Source organism: Physella acuta, unplaced genomic scaffold, assembly GCF_028476545.2.
Source record: "Physella acuta isolate Inbredline_101_S28 unplaced genomic scaffold, ASM2847654v3 ptg001559l, whole genome shotgun sequence".
In the NCBI taxonomy this organism is placed as follows: Eukaryota; Metazoa; Mollusca; class Gastropoda; family Physidae; genus Physella; species Physella acuta.
In genome coordinates, this window is record NW_026733073.1 from 184434 (window position 1) to 204014 (window position 19581).

The 19581-nt window shown below is 34.8% G+C and overlaps 1 protein-coding gene across 5 annotated transcripts in view; it reads right to left on the minus strand.

Moving 5' to 3' along the window:
• The window catches only part of LOC131928882 (cystathionine beta-synthase), a 32707-nt gene extending 14826 nt beyond the window's left edge, over positions 1–17881 (minus strand). For 2 of the 5 annotated variants that reach the window (XM_059285034.1, XM_059285030.1), the window contains exons 1-15: positions 17725–17881; positions 14047–14250; positions 10873–10979; positions 8707–8841; positions 7962–8041; positions 7467–7601; positions 6800–6869; positions 6301–6392; positions 5992–6117; positions 5788–5872; positions 5312–5423; positions 4622–4699; positions 4131–4148; positions 2720–2854; positions 424–532 (exon numbers count right to left, since the gene is read on the minus strand). In XM_059285034.1, the coding sequence (XP_059141017.1) occupies positions 424–532; positions 2720–2854; positions 4131–4148; positions 4622–4699; positions 5312–5423; positions 5788–5872; positions 5992–6117; positions 6301–6392; positions 6800–6869; positions 7467–7601; positions 7962–8041; positions 8707–8841; positions 10873–10979; positions 14047–14198 (1434 nt within the window). In that variant the 5' untranslated portion in view covers positions 14199–14250; positions 17725–17881. Of the gene's footprint in view, positions 1–423; positions 533–2719; positions 2855–4130; positions 4149–4621; positions 4700–5311; positions 5424–5787; positions 5873–5991; positions 6118–6300; positions 6393–6799; positions 6870–7466; positions 7602–7961; positions 8042–8706; positions 8842–8965; positions 8996–10872; positions 10980–14046; positions 14251–17724 lie in introns of all 5 variants that reach the window. The other 3 variants (XM_059285035.1, XM_059285033.1, XM_059285031.1) reach the window with 2 other exon arrangements.
• Between the last annotated feature and the right edge of the window lie 1700 nt (positions 17882–19581).

A 19581-nucleotide genomic window follows, 5' to 3' on the forward strand; every position in this document is an offset into this window, starting at 1 on the left:
ATTAAAATAATAGATTACCATAAGTGAATTATGCATGTACAATATGAATAGGATGTTTTCAAATTTTAAACTATTGGGTTAAAAACAAATAAAAGATTGGGTTTTTTTTACTTGTTGATTGAAGACCTAAACAAACTGATTGAAATTATTTAACTCTCAAAAACCTCTTGTTTTATATCATTTCCTATTGGCAAAGCTACAGTCTCATCTCACAGCCTAAATTTTAAGATAAAATGTAATGTTCAACTGGTAAAGCTACAGTATAACCTAGTCACCAAAAGTTTAACCTAGTCACCAAAAGTTCAACCTAGTTACCAAAAGTTTAACCTAGTCACCAAAAGTTTAACACACAGCACCAAGTTCAACTGTTTAACCTAGTCACCAAAAGTTTAACACACAGCGCCATGTTCAACCCAGACTCACCTGTTTGAACTGTTTGTACATGACCTTTGACACGGGGTCACCACGGTTGACTTTGTTTTTCACTATTTGTGACATCATGTTGCTGACTGTCACCATTCCAAGAATGCCTCTGTCATGAGATGAAAAAAATGTTCAGCACAAAATTTGACACATCAAATCTACTCTACAAACACAGCAGTTCACAAACTGTCATGACATGAAAAAAATATTAAGCACAAAATCTGGCACATCAAATCTACTCTACAAACACAGCAGTTCACAAACTGTCATGACATGAAAAAAATATTAAGCACAAAATCTGGCACATCAAATCTACTCTACAATCACAGCAGTTCACAAACTGTCATGACATGAAAAAAATGTTCAACAAAAAATCTGGCACATCAAATCTTCAAACACAGCAGTTCACAAACTGTCATGAGATGAAAAAATGTTCAGCACCAAATCTGGCACATAAAATCTACTCTACAATCACAGCAGTTCACAAACTGTCATGACATGAAAAAAATGTTCAACAAAAAATCTGGCACATCAAATCTACTCTACAATCACAGCAGTTCACAAACTGTCATGACATGAAAAAAATGTTCAACAAAAAATCTGGCACATCAAATCTACTCTACAATCACAGCAGTTCACAAACTGTCATGACATGAAAAAAATGTTCAACAAAAAATCTGGCACATCAAATCTACTCTACAATCACAGCAGTTCACAAACTGTCATGAGGATTTCATCCATCTACAAACACCATAGTTCACATACAAGCTGAAGACATAAACATTTGTATCTGTCTACATTGACATGACTGCTCTATAAACTCAAACTTGACAGATCACTTGGAATAACATATCCAATATTTATGACAACTTTATCAAGCTGAACTAGATAAACAAAACACTCTAATGTGTCCATTTCAGCAACAACACCACAACTGTGTAAAATAATGTTTACCATACAAGCTACATCAAACCTAATGTTCTATTAACTGGTACAAGTATATTTTTCATACAGCCTGTATCAAACCAAATGTTGTATTAAATGGTACAAATATATTACCCATAAAACCTGTATCAAACCAAATGTTGTATTAACTGTATACAACAAGTATATTTTCCATACAGCCTGTATCAAGGCAAATGTTGTATTAACTGTATACAACAAGTATATTTCTCATACAGCCTGTATCAAGGCAAATGTTGTATTAACTGTATACAACAAGTATATTTCTCATACAGCCTGTATCAAGGCAAATGTTGTATTAACTGTATACAACAAGTATATTTCTCATACAGCCTGTATCAAGGCAAATGTTGTATTAACTGTATACAACAAGTATATTTCTCATACAGCCTGTATCAAGGCAAATGTTGTATTAACTGTATACAACAAGTATATTACCCATACAACCTGTATCAAACCAAATGTTGTATTAACTGTATACAACAAGTATATTTCTCATACAACCTGTATCAAACCAAATGTTGTATTAACTGTATACAACATGTATATTTCCCATACAGCCTGTATCAAACCAAATGTTGTATTAACTGTATACAACAAGTATATTTCTCATACAACCTGTATCAAACCAAATGTTGTATTAACTGTATACAACAAGTATATTTCCCATACAGCCTGTATCAAACCAAATGTTGTATTAACTGTATACAACAAGTATATTTCTCATACAACCTGTATCAAACCAAATGTTGTATTAACTGTATACAACAAATATATTTCCCATACAGCCTGTATCAAACCAAATGTTGTATTAACTGTATACAACAAGTATATTTCCCATACAGCCTGTATCAAACCAAATGTTGTATTAACTGTATACAACAAGTATATTTCCCATACAGCCTGTATCAAACCAAATGTTGTATTAACTGTATACAACAAGTATATTTCCCATACAGCCTGTATCAAACCAAATGTTGTATTAACTGTATACAACAAGTATATTTCCCATACAGCCTGTATCAAACCAAATGTTGTATTAACTGTATACAACAAGTATATTTCCCATACAGCCTGTATCAAACCAAATGTTGTATTAACTGTATACAACAAGTATATTTCCCATACAGCCTGTATCAAACCAAATGTTGTATTAACTGTATACAACAAGTATATTTCCCATACAGCCTGTATCAAACCAAATGTTGTATTAACTGTATACAACAAGTATATTTCCCATACAGCCTGTATCAAACCAAATGTTGTATTAACTGTATACAACAAATATATTTCCCATACAGCCTGTATCAAACCAAATGTATTGTTAACCTACCCTGACTCATCCACAACAGGAACCTGGTCAAAACCTTCCTTGTTGAGTAGGTCAAGAGTCTCCTGAATGGTCACTGTGGGCATGACAGTCAAAGGTGCTAACAGCTTCAGAGAGCTGACCTTTAAGTTGGACCACCTGTGTCAAAACACAAAGAACAATCTAGAACATTGTAAACACCAACTGCACTTGGTAATGATTTACAAGTAAGTATACACTTTACCGAAAGCCATTAGTGGATTAAAGACGTATGTACAGTAAATAAAAATTCATAACCTTTTAGTATTTGACTCCATAAAATAAATATGATAGGGACTAAAAAAATTTCTGTTGTTGAAATGGGGAAAGTTTATAACAATATTTAGTTTACAAATAGGAACTTACAGCTAATTCAGATGAATGAGAGAACTCGGTATAAACAGAAAAAGATTAGAATGAAGTTTTCAATCCAAGAGCAGTAACTCTCATTTGTCAGCTGTAGAATTTTAAAATTACCTCACTCTATTCTACAAGCTACCCCATATTTATGAGTAATTCTCAAAAGCAGAGTTTAAAATACTTGGCCTAAAATCTAAGCAAGTGTATCTCTACTTAATATACAATTCTTTTACAAAGCATTATTTAAAGACAAACAATTTTCAATTAAGTAGATTTAAAATACTTATTTTCTAGTTAAATTATAAATGTTTGATTTTCAAGAAATTCCAAAATTTTATTTGAGCTATGCAAAAAAAAATTCATTTTAAAATTAAGTCACAGAAGCAAAAGAATTAATTCTTTCAAAATTACAATCCAATGAAGCTTTGCATTCATGCAACATTACACAAGTAAAATATATATTTTCACTTCCAGAAGATTTCCTAAAGTGTGCTGCATACATGGTAGGGTGGCAGGTTATCATTTGTCTTGATATTAAACTAGTGTGTTGGTTATCATTTGTCTTGATATTAAACTAGTGTGTTGGTTATCATAATGAAGAAGGGGGGAGGGGTGGTCAGGGTTTGTAGTAGTGATTTGAATTTTGCCTGGTGAAACTACAAAAATTCTAGAGGAAAACAGAAGAAAGTGCTCAAACAAGTATTTCGTGTGTAAAACAAGTTTTACGAGATTGTAATGTATTTATTTTTAAATATTTATTCTATAGAGAAAGAATAAATTATGCTCTAGTACAATTAACACATACATGTTGCTGTATTACTGCAAGTATAATGATTAATAATTTACATTTTTCTCCTAAGATTGTCAATCTTTAATATGTAAATAAATTAGAATGTTAAAAATAAGAAAGACTGAAATATATGACAAAACAAGTTGAAGCTGGACACAAAATATGGCCTTTTTTTTCAACCAAAACCACTAAAAACTAGGTTTATTTAAAAACTATTCTTATCTAAAAACATGGACAGTCTCTTACCAAACTTTACTGCTTAAACTGTTGGTAAGGATGGAAGAATGTTAACTGTATCAGCTTAACAATGACATAACTTTTTAAAGTAAACATAAGGTCCTTTCACCATATAGCTAATTTCAAATTCCACCTGACTAGGAGTTACAATAAAAATAAAATTTCACTTTATTAAACCAGAAATTATTGTTGTTATTTATTTTTTTAATTTTCTTAATTTACATGTATGTTCATTAATCAGTTGAATGGTTCAGTGTTATAGAAAAAATCTCCCCCACCCTTATGATCAGAACCTATTTGTGTATGTGACTGTTGATTACTACACTAATGTAAAGAAATGTTGCCCAGGTCATGTGACTGTTGAGTACTACTGTGATGTAAAGAAATGTTGCCCAGGTCATGTGACTGTTGATTACTACTGTGACGTAAAGAAATGTTGCCCAGGTCATCATGTGACTGTTGAGTACTATGTGATGTAAAGAAACGATACCGTGACTCACCAGTTCTTGGATGGCTCCATCTGGCTCAGTTCCAAGAAATCTCTCTGGCTCATCCAGTCATCACTTAAAAACTTGGACCTGTACAAACAAAACAATACAAACTAGACTTCACAATAATCCACCACATAAACAGATTTAGCACCTGGAGTAAAAAGCTAGTGGTTCAACCAGTGATAATTTAATACAATATATGGATGGCATCAGTATACATCAATAAAAAAATGACTTAACATTTCACAAACTTACTCCTTGTAATAATTTTTCTCACATGATTCTCTTTTAGCTAATGTATATCACCCAAAACTTTTTTTTTCTAAACAGCTTATCAAAAGTAAAAAGTATAGAACACTAAATTTAGCTTTTACATATTTTAAAAGAAAAGTTAGCAAAGCAGCTAAAAACTCTAAAAAGTCTTATATTAATAAAATATTTAGCTTAATAAACAATGTTTGGTTCAATGTGGTTGACATTGCTGAAAACTACTTAACTCCAGCTCAGGAGTAGAAAGTACTTATACTTCTGTCAACTCAGCTCAGGAGGTTAATGACTTGGGTGTCAGAAATTAAAGGGAGCGTAATGCTGCTCACAATCATTGTATAATCTCATGTTACTTTTTTAAGTAAAGAAATTATCAACCAAAAACTAAAACAAAATATAAAGTTGTATGAAACTACTTGAGCTGTCTCGTACATGTAGTTCCTGATGGAGTCTGGTAGGATGACCACACAGCGCTGTCCTTTCTTCAGGCCGAAGTCTTTAATGGCTTGAATAGCGCAGTACATAGCAGATCCACAACTTCCACCTGATGTGGAACACATTGAATAATTTGTTGAATAATTTTTAAACTTTAGAAATACAATTTCCAATTTGTAAAAAATAATTGTTTGAATTATTCAAATAAATAAGATACAGTTTTCATTTTTTTTCATTTGAGAAAAAAACATTTTTTTAATAAAGAAAGGACTTTAAAAAAATGTATAGTGCTTAAAAGACTGATCACACTAGAGGTTTATAGAGCTTAAAAGACTGACCACACAAGAGGGTTATATAGCTTAAAAGACTGACCACACAATAGGGTTATAGAGCTTAAAAGACTGATCACATAAGAGGGTTATAGAGCTTAAAAGACTGACCATATAAGAGGTTATAGAGCTTAAAAGACTGACCACACAAAAGTCCCTCCTCTCTGATTAACCTCCTGGACATGATAAATGATTCTTTGTCCACACTCTTGTACCACTTGTCCACATACTGTAAACAATTCATTTGTTCACACCAGTTGTAAATAAAACCAATGACTCAATAAGTTGCCTTATAAAGTTAAATAAAGCAGAGCCCTTATATTTTGAATCACTAACATAGTGCCTTACCTCTCTTGATAAGACTGTAGGGATAAAGTCGTAGCCTATACCCTCAACTTCATAAAATGAGATGTCACTTTTATTCAAAGACTCTGGCTGGGCTAGTATAGAACCTACAGGATCCACTCCAATAACCTAACAGATATTTTAAACATTAGATTAAAGAATTAACAAAATAATATAAATAAATGAATATTTTTAGATTTTTTTTTAATTTAAATTTTAAAAAATTTTAAATGAAAATGTTGCTCATATAAATATAAATACATTTGTTATGTTGGGCTACAGTGGCAAAGAGATAATATGGTAAATTGTTACCTTACAGTCTGGACACTTGGATTTGATCTTACGTGAGATGCCGGTCAAGGTTCCACCTGTGCCAGCTGTCAGCACAACCATGTCCAGTTTACCTGGGAATAACAGGTGCATTTGATCAGGTATGTTCTATACAAACAATACTAGCAACAAGTTTGAAATTTCACACCTTCTGATATTAACATAATGAAAAACTCTAAGACTCTAATGACCTTCTTATATTTAGCATTTTAACTATAAAGACAAAACATTTCTAGTAGGTAACGACTTATGGTCATATGTAACAATTCTTTGGTCAGTTTGTCATGTGTCAACAATTCTTAGTCAGTTTTGTCAATGTCAACAATTCTTACAGTCTGTCAAGTCAACAATTCTTACAGTCTGTCAAGTCAACAATTCAAACAGTCTGTCAAGTCAACAATTCTTACAGTCTGTCAAGTCAACAATTCAAACAGTCAGTTTTTGTCAATGTCAACAATTCTTACAGTCAGTTTTTGTTTACCTTCACAGCTGTCAATAATTTCTTCTGCTGTTGAATCAAAGTGTGCTAGTGGGTTGCTGGCATTGCGGTACTGAAAAAAAGAACACAAATGATGGTAAAACAGAGGAGCCAAGATAATTTTCAGTGTTATAGAAAGATCTCAGCACCTATTTGTGTAAATATTTCTTCTTAAAGTGATCTCTGTTAATAGCTTTGTATATCCTGATAGATGCTACAGTAACCAATGCATAATAACCTCACTTAATGTATGTAATAAAATTTTAATCAACGAGTGTAGCATTAATCTACGTTTCACAAAACCAAAAATGTGAATGACCTGGTCCAGTATGTAAATGTTTCACCAAACAAAATAAATGTTTCACAACACTAAAATGTGAATGTTTCACCAAACAAAATAAATGTTTCACAACACTAAAATGTGAATGTTTCACCAAACAAAATAAATGTTTCACAACACTAAAATGTGAATGTTTCACCAAACAAAATAAATGTTTCACAACACTAAAATGTGAATGTTTCACCAAACAAAATAAATGTTTCACAACACTAAAATGTGAATGTTTCACCAAACAAACAAATGTTAATGTTTTACGAAACTAAGATGTGAATGTTTCAGAAAACAAAATAAAATGTGAATGATTTACAAAACAAAAAAAATGTGAATGACCTGGTCCAGTATGTGAGAGTTTGGTATTTCCTCCATCAGACGTTTGGCGACACCAATGTGTGACTCGGGGGAATCAAAGGACGCGCTGGTGGGTGTACGGACAATCTCAGCACCCAGGGCCCTTAGTACATCCACCTGGAGGGAAAGTTAACTCTGTCTATAATAATGGTATGCTGTATTTATCAGAGTTACTTCCCTATCTGACATGCACCATTTACTTTACATTCAGACTTTATTTTGGATTCGTTCGATGTTAAAATTGTCTTTAATATTACAGTCTATATTGAATTAAGTGAATTAAAACATGGCTTTCTGTTATATAAAAATATTGTAAAATTTTAATAACTTGTAAATTTTTTCAAACTTTCAAAAATTACAACGCAAATGGAAATAATATCTTTTAAAATGTGTTAAAATATTGACTACGGTTATAATATTCCCAACACTATGTCTGTTGTCAAGTGTTAAACTACAGACTTGCAAATATAAACTTACCTTCTCCATACTCATCTTTTCTGGCATCACAATGATACACCTGTAGCCTTTCACAGCAGCAGCTAGTGCCAGACCAATTCCTGGAAATAAAGGCCACAGGTACAGCTTCAAACATTACATATCAATTGTTACGTTGTAGACAAGGAAGGTATAGGAGGGCATGCTGTGTTTGTAGTTATTCATGTTTAAACTTTTTAATTGTCGAAGAATTTCTTCTGGTTTTTTTTCTGGCTAGGTAATAATACATTCTACATGGTTAAAGAAATTCATTCAAAGAATAATTATAAAATGAAGATTAAAAAGAAACATGAATTTGTAGTAAGTTGAGACTAACACAAAATTTAAACCCTCCAAATGGTATCTATGATCTAAAGATTAGATACAAGAGTTTAACACCCTCAACTCTTCAACTCAAATCTGCTTGGAAAATACTTTATCTATGCTATACAAAAACCAGGTATGATAAAATAGTTTTAAAACACCCCACTAATTTCTTTTAATGCCCGCACCAAGAAGGTTAAACAACCTCCCCCTCCGATTAGGTCAGACATATCCTAAGGATGGACCTACCATCCCCACCATGGAGGTTAACCAACCTTCCCCTCCTATTGGCTCAGTATATTCTGAGGATAAGGTTACCAATGGGGTTAAACACACCCTGAGAATGGACCTACCACCCCCACCAATGGGGTTAAACACACTCTGAGTATGGACCTACAACCCCAATCAATGGGGTTAGACATACCCGTGTTCCCTGAGGTTGGCTCAATGAGGACATCACCAGGTTTGATCTGGCCACTCTTCTCAGCATCTTCCACCATCCTCAGGCCAATCCTGTCTTTGACTGAACCTCCGGCATTGAAGAACTCACACTTGACCACTGGCAACATATGGAGGAGACTTAGACAATGTACACACTAAAACAACCTCCGGCATTGAAGAACTCACACTTGACCACTGGCAACAAATGGAGGAGACTTAGACAATGTACACACTAAAACAACCTCCAGCATTGAAGAACTCACACTTGACCACTGGCAACATATGGAGGAGACTTAGACAATGTACACACTAATACAACAAATATTGTTACAAAACTTAAACAGTGGAGATAAGCATAGCCAGGGGATAAGCTTTTACAATTTTCTTTTACCAAGTAAACTTGGTACAACCACACTTTTTTTTAAATAATGAGAGATGATCATCACTTTATCTAAACAAAGTAGTTCAGTCAGGAAAATGACTACTATCATTGAGATATCATCTCATACAAATTTAAGCCTTATTTCCAGAACATGAATGCTTAAAAAAGCAGTTAATAGATGTTAATTTAGAGCTATGTCAAAATGACAGCTGCTAGCATCAAAGTCATTAAAGCTTCATTAATTTTTTCATAACATAATTAGCATCACTGCCCACCTGCCTCAGCACTTATTAAAATAGCTAGTATAATTTTTTTTAATCAAGTGGAAAAGTTTGAAGGCTACATTAAAACCAGTTCACTTGTATAAAAACTCTCAATGTCCTCTTTAGCTGGGATACTGTTAACTTACAGATTAATGCCCTCTTTAGCTGGGATACTGTTAACTTACACACTCAATGCCCTCTTTAGCTGGGATACTGTTAACTTACAGACTTCACACTCGATGCCCTCTTTAGCTGGGATACTGTTAACTTACAGACTTCACACTCAATGCCCTCTTTAGCTGGGATACTGTTAACTTACAGACTTCACACTCAATGCCCTCTTTAGCTGGGATACTGTTAACTTACAGACTTCACACTCAATGCCCTCTTTAGCTGGGATACTGTTAACTTACAGACTTTACACTCAATGCCCTCTTTAGCTGGGATATTGTTAACTTACAGACTTCACACTCAATGCCCTCTTTAGCTGGGATACTGTTAACTTACAGACTTCACATTCAATGCCCTCTTTAGCTGGGATACTGTTAACTTACGGACTCAATACCCTCTTTAGCTGGGATATTGTTAACTTACAGACTTCACACTCAATGCCCTCTTTAGCTGGGATACTGTTAACTTACAGACTTCACACTCAATGCCCTCTTTAGCTGGGATACTGTTAACTTACAGACTCAATGCCCTCTTTAGCTGGGATACTGTTAACTTACAGACTCAATGCCCTCTTTAGCTGGGATACTGTTAACTTACAGACTCAATGCCCTCTTTAGCTGGGATACTGATAACTTACAGACTTCACACTCAATGCCCTCTTTAGCTGGGATACTGTTAACTTACAGACTTCACACTCAATGCCCTCTTTAGCTGGGATACTGTTAACTTACAGACTCAATGCCCTCTTTAGCTGGGATACTGTTAACTTACAGACTCAATGCCCTCTTTAGCTGGGATATTGTTAACTTACAGACTTCACACTCAATGCCCTCTTTAGCTGGGATATTGTTAACTTACACACTCAATGCCCTCTTTAGCTGGGATACTGTTAACTTACAGACTTCACACTCAATGCCCTCTTTAGCTGGGATACTGTTAACTTACAGACTTCACACTCAATGCCCTCTTTAGCTGAGATACTGTTAACTTACAGACTCAATGCCCTCTTTAGCTGGGATACTGTTAACTTACGGACTTCACACTCAATGCCCTCTTTAGCTGGGATACTGTTAACTTACAGACTTCACACTCAATGCCCTCTTTAGCTGGGATACTGTTAACTTACAGACTTCACACTCAATGCCCTCTTTAGCTGGGATACTGTTAACTTACAGACTCAATGCCCTCTTTAGCTGGGATACTGTTAACTTACAGACTCAATGCCCTCTTTAGCTGGGATACTGTTAACTTACAGACTCAATGCCCTCTTTAGCTGGGATACTGTTAACTTACAGACTCAATGCCCTCTTTAGCTGGGATACTGTTAACTTACAGACTTCACACTCAATGCCCTCTTTAGCTGGGATACTGTTCAGCCTCACCAGGGGTGTATTGCCAATGTTGTAGAGGATGTTGGGTAGAATCTTGGGGCGAGGTTCCCTGAAAAAAAAAACAAGAAATTATTAGCAATTTTTTATCTGAAGATTTAATTTAACTTTCTGATAGCCCAATTTTTTTTTATTGTCTATGTAAATGCCTGGAGACAATCAAAATTAAATATGCCATCTTCTGTCATTTGTCATTTAGACTTAGGAATATTTTTGTATGGATGTCAGTCTAAAACTAGCGTTCACACACTAATCCAAATGATAGTGCAGTAATGACAACTAATTAAGGTTAGTGCAGTAATGAGAACTAATGGGGTGATCCCAATAGCTGCCAACATTACAGTAACAGTTAAGTAGGTCAGTAGGTTAAACATTTAAGTTATGCAACCTTGCACTAACAAAAAAAGTTGTGATCTCTCTTAATCTTTATCATTCTGTGCCAGTTCAAAGATCAGATGTTCTTTTAATTAACTGGGTTTTTTTTTAACAGGGATTAAAATTTTGCAGTCCATTTTTAACCACCTTTTTCTTGACTTATCACTTTTGTAATGTTCCAATTATTAACCTTGAGTAGAGAACTGTCCGTATTTTGTGCCAGTAGGAAGTATGAGCCAATTATTAACATAATGGATCTAATACAAAATCATTGTGTTTTACCAACAAGTTTAGGACCCAGCTTGTAGTATATAGCACTTATTATTATAAAGTTGTTATAGAGTATGAATGCTGAAGAGCATAAATCGATAGAAAAGAGCATCAGTTATAAATTTACAATTTAAAAAAATGTCAAACATGATTTTGTTTTCTAAATAAAAAACAGTAATAGTGTTATAAGCTTAAGTGACTTTGAAAGAAATAAAACAAGTAATGTATATATATAATTCTCTTCTGGGAGCCGTTAGAAAACAAGCTGCAAGCGCCTCCTTGCAGTCCCCTCTCTTTCTCTCTATCACTATCACTACCACCCCCACCCCACATTGTCTGGTGAGCTGTGGTCACGCTAAGTGTTTACAAAGCTAAATGTTTACAAATCGTAGAGTGGTAGATCCGGGTTTCTATTAGGGGCAGATAATTTAGTTCGATTTAAACTTACAGGAGGTAACTAAGGGCATTGAATGTGAAGTCTGTAAGTTAACAGTATCCTAGCTAAAGAGGGCATTGAGTGTGAAGTCTGTTAACTAAGAAATAACTAAGAGGAGGCTGCTTTCACGGGGGGGGGAAGGGGGGTGGTGTAGGGTCGGGGTTAGGGGAAAGGGGGGGGGGGGGTTAGTGTTTTAAAGCAAATATTTTTAGTGGCTGCATTGGTACTGTCGAATTCACAAATTATGAATTACTGAAAAGTAGAAAATAAAACAACTAAATAGCGGCGTATGATACGCTGCGGGTCGGCTCGTAAGACATAAACAACATTTGTAGTAGCTCATAAAACCAGTCTGTAAAATCTGGTTAAGCAGTCTGTTTTGTTTTGACCCCCCCCCCCCCCCCCCCCCCCGTTCTAGTTTTATTCTAGAAAAAACATTATCAGAATAACTGCCTCTTCTGACATTATCGCAACCTTTTCTTTAAAAACATTGCAGGGAAACAATGGAGTGATACATGGATGTAACTTATCAAATGTTACACGTAACTTAAAACTTACACCTTGACATGGATGTAATTTATCAAATGTTACACGTAACTTATAACTTACCTCCTACACCTTGACATGGATGTGAGGTGACTTATCAAATGTTACACATAACTTATAACTTACACCTTGACACGGATGTGAGGTGACTTATCAAATGTTACATAACTTATAACTTACACCTTGACATGGATGTGAGGTGACTTATCAAATGTTACATAACTTATAACTTACACCTTGACATGGATGTGAGGTAACTTATCAAATGTTACACATAACTTATAACTTACACCTAGACACGGATGTGAGGTGACTTATCAAATGTTACACATAACTTATAACTTACACCTTGACACGGATGTGAGGTGACTTATCAAATGTTACACATAACTTATAACTTACACCTTGACACGGATGTGAGGTGACTTATCAAATGTTACACATAACTTATAACTTACACCTAGACACGGATGTGAGGTGACTTATCAAATGTTACACATAACTTATAACTTACACCTTGACACGGATGTGAGGTGACTTATCAAATGTTACACATAACTTATAACTTACACCTTGACACGGATGTGAGGTGACTTATCAAATGTTACACATAACTTATAACTTACACCTTGACATGGATGTGAGGTGACTTATCAAATGTTACACATAACTTATAACTTACACCTTGACACGGATGTGAGGTGACTTATCAAATGTTACACATAACTTATAACTTACACCTTGACACGGATGTGAGGTGACTTATCAAATGTTACACATAACTTATAACTTACACCTTGACACGGATGTGAGGTGACTTATCAAATGTTACACATAACTTAAAACTTACACCTTGACATGGATGTAACTTATCAAATGTTACACATAACTTAAAACTTACACCTTGACATGGATGTAACTTATCAAATGTTACACGTAACTTATAACTTACACCTTAACATGGATGTGATGTAACTTATCAAATGTTACACATAACTTATAACTTACACCTTGACATGGATGTGAGGTGACTTATCAAATGTTACACATAACTTATAACTTACACCTTGACATGGATGTGAGGTGACTTATCAAATGTTACACATAACTTAAAACTTACACCTTGACATGGATGTAACTTATCAAATGTTACACATAACTTATAACTTACACCTTGACATGGATGTGAGGTGACTTATCAAATGTTACACATAACTTATAACTTACACCTTGACATGGATGTGAGGTGACTTATCAAATGTTACACATAACTTAAAACTTACACCTTGACATGGATGTAACTTATCAAATGTTACACATAACTTATAACTTACACCTTGACATGGATGTAACTTATCAAATGTTACACGTAACTTATAACTTACACCTTAACATGGATGTGATGTAACTTATCAAATGTTACACATAACTTAAAACTTACACCTTGACATGGATGTAACTTATCAAATGTTACACATAACTTATAACTTACACGTTGACATGGATGTGAGGTGACTGGTCCAGTGGGGTGTCCAGTGTGTAGGTACATTTACTGGGCAGGTCTGGACGTTTCCACTGTCTGAATACACTGTTGACCTCACCTTCACCTGAGTGGTCAACTGGACAAGATTTCTTCTCTGACATCTTTGACACTTCACTATTTGGTTTCTAATTTGTTTGATTAGGTCCCAGTTATCTGTTTGGAATATAAAAGATCATCTGTATTAAACTAAATAAAATAATATTTATTTAAAGATCATCAGCATAAAACTAAAAAATATACAGGATCATCAGCATTAAACTTAAACTTAAGAATATACAAGATCATAAGTATAAAAGCTAAAAGTTATGTAACAGCAAAGCCACGATCGTGGCTTGGCGCGCTTTCAGGGTTAAAGATCATCAGCATAAAACTAAAAAATATACAGGATCATCAGCATAAAACTTGAACTTAAGAATATACAAGATCATAAGTATAAAAGCTAAAAGTGAAGAATATATGTCGAGCAACTCAAAAATTAAGACCTAGATAGTAGAAGTATGTTCTCTTTGCACACTATGGAGAGATTTCTGTTAATATTCAGTCCTGGCAAACTGACTAGACATTAAACATGCCCAGCAAGGTTGTGCAACCACACACAACACTCCAATATTGTGAAAATTGAGAAAAAACTGGTACACACAGATATGCTGACACAGAGTTATAAAAATTTGTGTTAGATTATATTCATTCACAGCATAAAACTCACACTGGCAAGAGGGTTTACTTTCTACACTGTTGTATATAGAGTTTAGAGGATCTTTCAGTATTGGTGAAATCACATAGTTAAAATATAGCATTTGTGTAACAGTTTACAAGATCCACTTAAAATTTGAAGAAAAGCTTCAAAGTCCACATTTTATAAATGTTCTATACACATCAACTGTATTAAACAGGCTAGTCCTGAAACTTTGGGCAAATGTATCAAGGCCAAGCTAACAAAGGTCAACAGGTGGAACAAAGTAATCCTTTCCTCTGAAATTGAGTTTAGGCCAATACAAGCCCTCCTCATCATGATTATAGTGACAGAGTGTGATTGTTATAAATGTTAATGTATGCTGTATGACTAAGATTACTTTAGGTAAAAATGAGTGATGCTGTCACTTAGTAGGTAACAGGTGTTGTATGCTAATTAATACACTCACACACACACACACACATATATATATATATATATATATATATATATATATATATATATATATATATATATATATATATATATATATATATATATATATATATATATATATATATATATATATATATATATATATATATATGTGTGTATGTGTATCTATAGGCCAATATGATTTAAATGATTAGTTAACATTTGTGTACAATCTATTTGCTAACATAGCTCTACTTACTTAATGCATGATAGGGCACACAAAACATGATATATACAAACTAGATGTCCCTTTTAAACAGTGTCAGATGGACAAAGACTTGTATAAAGATATATTTACTGCTCATATCAGAACAAGTACGACATGGTAGTTGCTTTTGATTCTATCATTCAGTGAAATGCACATTGACAAGAAGGAAATCTTGAAATAAGTGAAGAAAACAAACTTGAAATCTTGTGACAGAAGAGAGTCATGTGAATGTGATTCGTATATCAGTGGGAAATAAAACATCTGTTCAATCACTAATTGCTTTAATTGGTCATGAGGGGAAAAACAGTGCACACATGCTGCAGTTTTTTTATTTTAGGGACAAGAAGATATAATATAATATACATTTGAGTAGCAGTAAAAGAAAAAAATTTTAACTGCTAAAAGTTTCGTCTGTATGATCAATACTTTAAAAATGAAAGGCTGTTAGTTAAGGTCACACCAAGTAGTGATTACTAGATGAAAACCTAAACATGAGCCAAGATACTTTAAGATTAGACAGAATGGGGGAATAAGTAGGTGGACTGGTCTGAAAACATACTTTACTTTATCAAACAAAGCTTGTCAAACATTTTTACGCACAGGGGAGGGGGAGGCAGAGGCGTAGCGAGGGCGGGGGTGCAGACCAATACCTGGTGACACCATTTAGGGGGGTGACACCATGACAGAAGAAAATTTTTTTGCCAGTTCCATTAATGTTTAATTAGAGTTACATAGTACAAATCAATAATAATTACAAGAGGGTGGGTGTGACACCATGAAGTAAATGTGCGAACTATAGAAAAAAAACAATGCTACATCCAACGTATTATTAAAAAAAAATAGATAACCATCTGTACTGTTAAGTCTGCAGTGATTAAAGCTTATACGCATACATGTATACATGCGGCACACATTTAAGGCCTATGTAAGCCAACACACACAAACACACACACACACATATATATATAATATATATATATATATATACTTTGGGGGGGGGGGTCGACACCCCACCTAGCAATGCCACTGGGGGTAGGCACTTGAAATTCCAGGGATCCACAATGGACTGGTTAAAATAGAGATCTATATATTTTCTAGGATATGGGCCTACAAAATGTTTTTAATTTTGTCAGGGGTGGGGGGGTTGAGGTGCTCTGGCCTATAAACTACAATATAATAATAGGCCTATATTAATTATTAACTTATTAGGCTAAGTATTAAGATATTACTATTACCTAGTTCTTCCAGAGTCTAGATCAGGGGTTCCCAACCTTTTTTACTCTAGAGCACATTCTAAAATATCGGTAGGGTGGCGGGCACCACCTATTTTAAATCGACAAACTCCTTCCATAACTTGTCATTTTCCCATAATTTATTTTCTTATTTTCTTGTAGTCATAATGTATTAATAAATAATAAACAAAAATGTTTCAAAATAATACAATTATTTGGCATTTTTTTCAAATTGCATACACACAGAGAAATATATTTACAAAACGTAAATAGTGCAGTCTGGCTTGCCGCTAGACAAGTTGGGACAAGTATCGAACATATTTAATAAACCTAGGCAGTTAAAAAAAAATTTAAAAATGTAAGAAATAAATAAAAATAAATCATATTTTAAAATAATGTTAATGAAAAAAATTCTGTCTCTGTCGAATAGTGAGAGGACGGGCACATACGAATCGTTCAGCTGGCGCCATGGTGCCCGCGGGCACAGGGTTGGGAACCCCTGGTCTAGATCTTTAGTTAATTAGTCTACTCACTACTCAGTCTAGTTACATACAGACTAGAATATAGTACTACTAGTATATCTACTATGTGTATGTAGTATGTAGTATGTACTATGCAGTAATAGTACTAGATCTAGTAGTGTAGTACTAGTACTAGATAGTAGTTACTAGTTAGCCACTTATTAATTTCTTAGGCCTATTTTATTTATTATTTAGATCTAGATTCTAGATCTAGATAACTATTTAATTAGGGCCTACTATTATTATAATAGTTTAGTAACTATTAGCCTAGTATTACTATTTAGTATTACTATTAGTTAGGCTAGGATTGCATTTTAAAAGTTCATTTTAAAATAAATAAAATTTGTTAAGTAGGCCTATTTACTTTACTACTACTAGCCACTAGATCTCTAGATCTAGATCTAAGTCCACTATGGGCACGGGTAGATCTACATCTAAATCTAGTTTAGTTATTGTTGTAAATTTATTTTAATTTACAGTTGCACACTTCCAACTTACAGTTTATCTCGTGGACCACTGAAATCCAGGTTTTTTTTCCGTTTATCAAGTCAACTTTTGCGTGATTGTCCTATTTTTCCTTTTTTTTTACACTTTAGCAACGTTACACGACACACCTTCGGTTAGCAACAAGTTGATTGGCTACTCGAATAAGACTAGGCTATCTGTGTGTTCTATTTTCGAAAGAACTTGGGCACATATTTTGATGACGTAATTCTTACGTTTTACTGTATCACTACTATTCTACTAACAAACTAAATAAAAATAAACTCGAAAGGCGTTTCGTTGTGATTTAACAAGCTTATCACTATGTTAACTTGAGTTATGTTATGGTTTACTTGATTGCCAAGAACAACTTTATATGCAACTTTGTTTTTATTCAATTCAATTTGTGCTGAAATTCCCGTTATTTTCTTCCAGTTTTATGTTTCAACTCCCCGATAGCAGTGTTTCTTACAGACTTTTTTCTCCGGGGGGGGGGGGGCACTTGATCTTTTCGGGGGGGGGGGGGGAGGGCGGTCAGCATTTTCGGGGGAAGGGCAGGCACTTGTAAGAGTATATATTTTCTATATAAATTCCATTTCGTACGGGGGGGGGGGGGAAGACTTTCTTCGTGCCCCCCCCCCCCCCCCCCCCCGAAAAGATGCCTGGAAGAAACTCTGCCCGATGGTCTTATTCAGATAGTCGATTCATAATTTTTTTTAAATTAGGCGATATATATTTGTTAAGTAGTAGGCCTATACATGTAACGGTTAATAAAGATGTCATAAACAGACTTTTTGTAGTCCCCTGTTTGGTGTGAGCTTAAAAGGTTGTTTTATAGATTTATACACTATCTTTTAATATGCAGATTCCGCAAAAACAAGGGAACTATACTAAATGATTTCTCCGGGGGGGGGGGGGGGAGGGCGGACTAAAGTTTCCGGGGGTTGGACGGGGTGGACACTGTTAAAAGTATAGGCCCCTATATTTTCTATATAAATTTCATTTCGTTCGGGGTGGGGGGGTAGACTTCCCCCCCCCCCCCCCCCCGAAGAGATGACTGGAAGGAACTCTGACTATCTTCACTTGCCATATTTTATTAAAACACTTTCCAATACAAAATTTTGACTAATTAGACCTATATAGCCTACAGATAGGGGACGGAGGGGGAGAGGGCTGTTTATGGTAAATATGTAATAACTTAATTTGAGACTATTGCCATTTTAAAAAGGTTCGTAAGGTTAAAGGTTCGTAAGGTTGTGTACGAGGTTAAATTCACCCCCCCCCCCCCCTGAAGGTTTCGATTTGCACCCCCCCCCCTCAAACTTTTGATTTGCACCCCCCTCAACCTTTCAATTTATTTTTCCAACCCATTTTGGCGCCCCCTAAGGTCGGCGCCCGGGGCAGTGTTTCTTCCAGACTTTTTTCTCCGGGGGGGGCACTTGAAATTTTCGGGGGGGGGGGGGGGGGCGGTAGACTTTCTTCAGGGGGGGGGGCGGACACTGTTAAAAGTATATATTTTCTATATAAATTCCATTTCGTCCGGGGGGAGGGGCGTTAGACTTTCCTCACCCCCCCCCTCTCTGAAGAGATGCCTGGAAGAAACTGTGGTGACAACTCAAAATTAGAAGACAGACTGGGCTGTTATTTGAGTCGCGAAAAGGTCTGGTCAACCGTATTTTTATTACCATTTTTCTTTTTGGCGGGCGATGTTTTAGTGATAAGGGAAGTAAGTTTATTGCAACATCAACTTATCAATATTTAATGGTATTATTCCTTTATTAAAGGGAAGCAACTGAATCAAAGTTTTCCCAAACTTAAAGCCAAGTGTGTGGAGGCTAAAGTGTGATGTTTTTTAGGGGGTCGGGGGAGGGG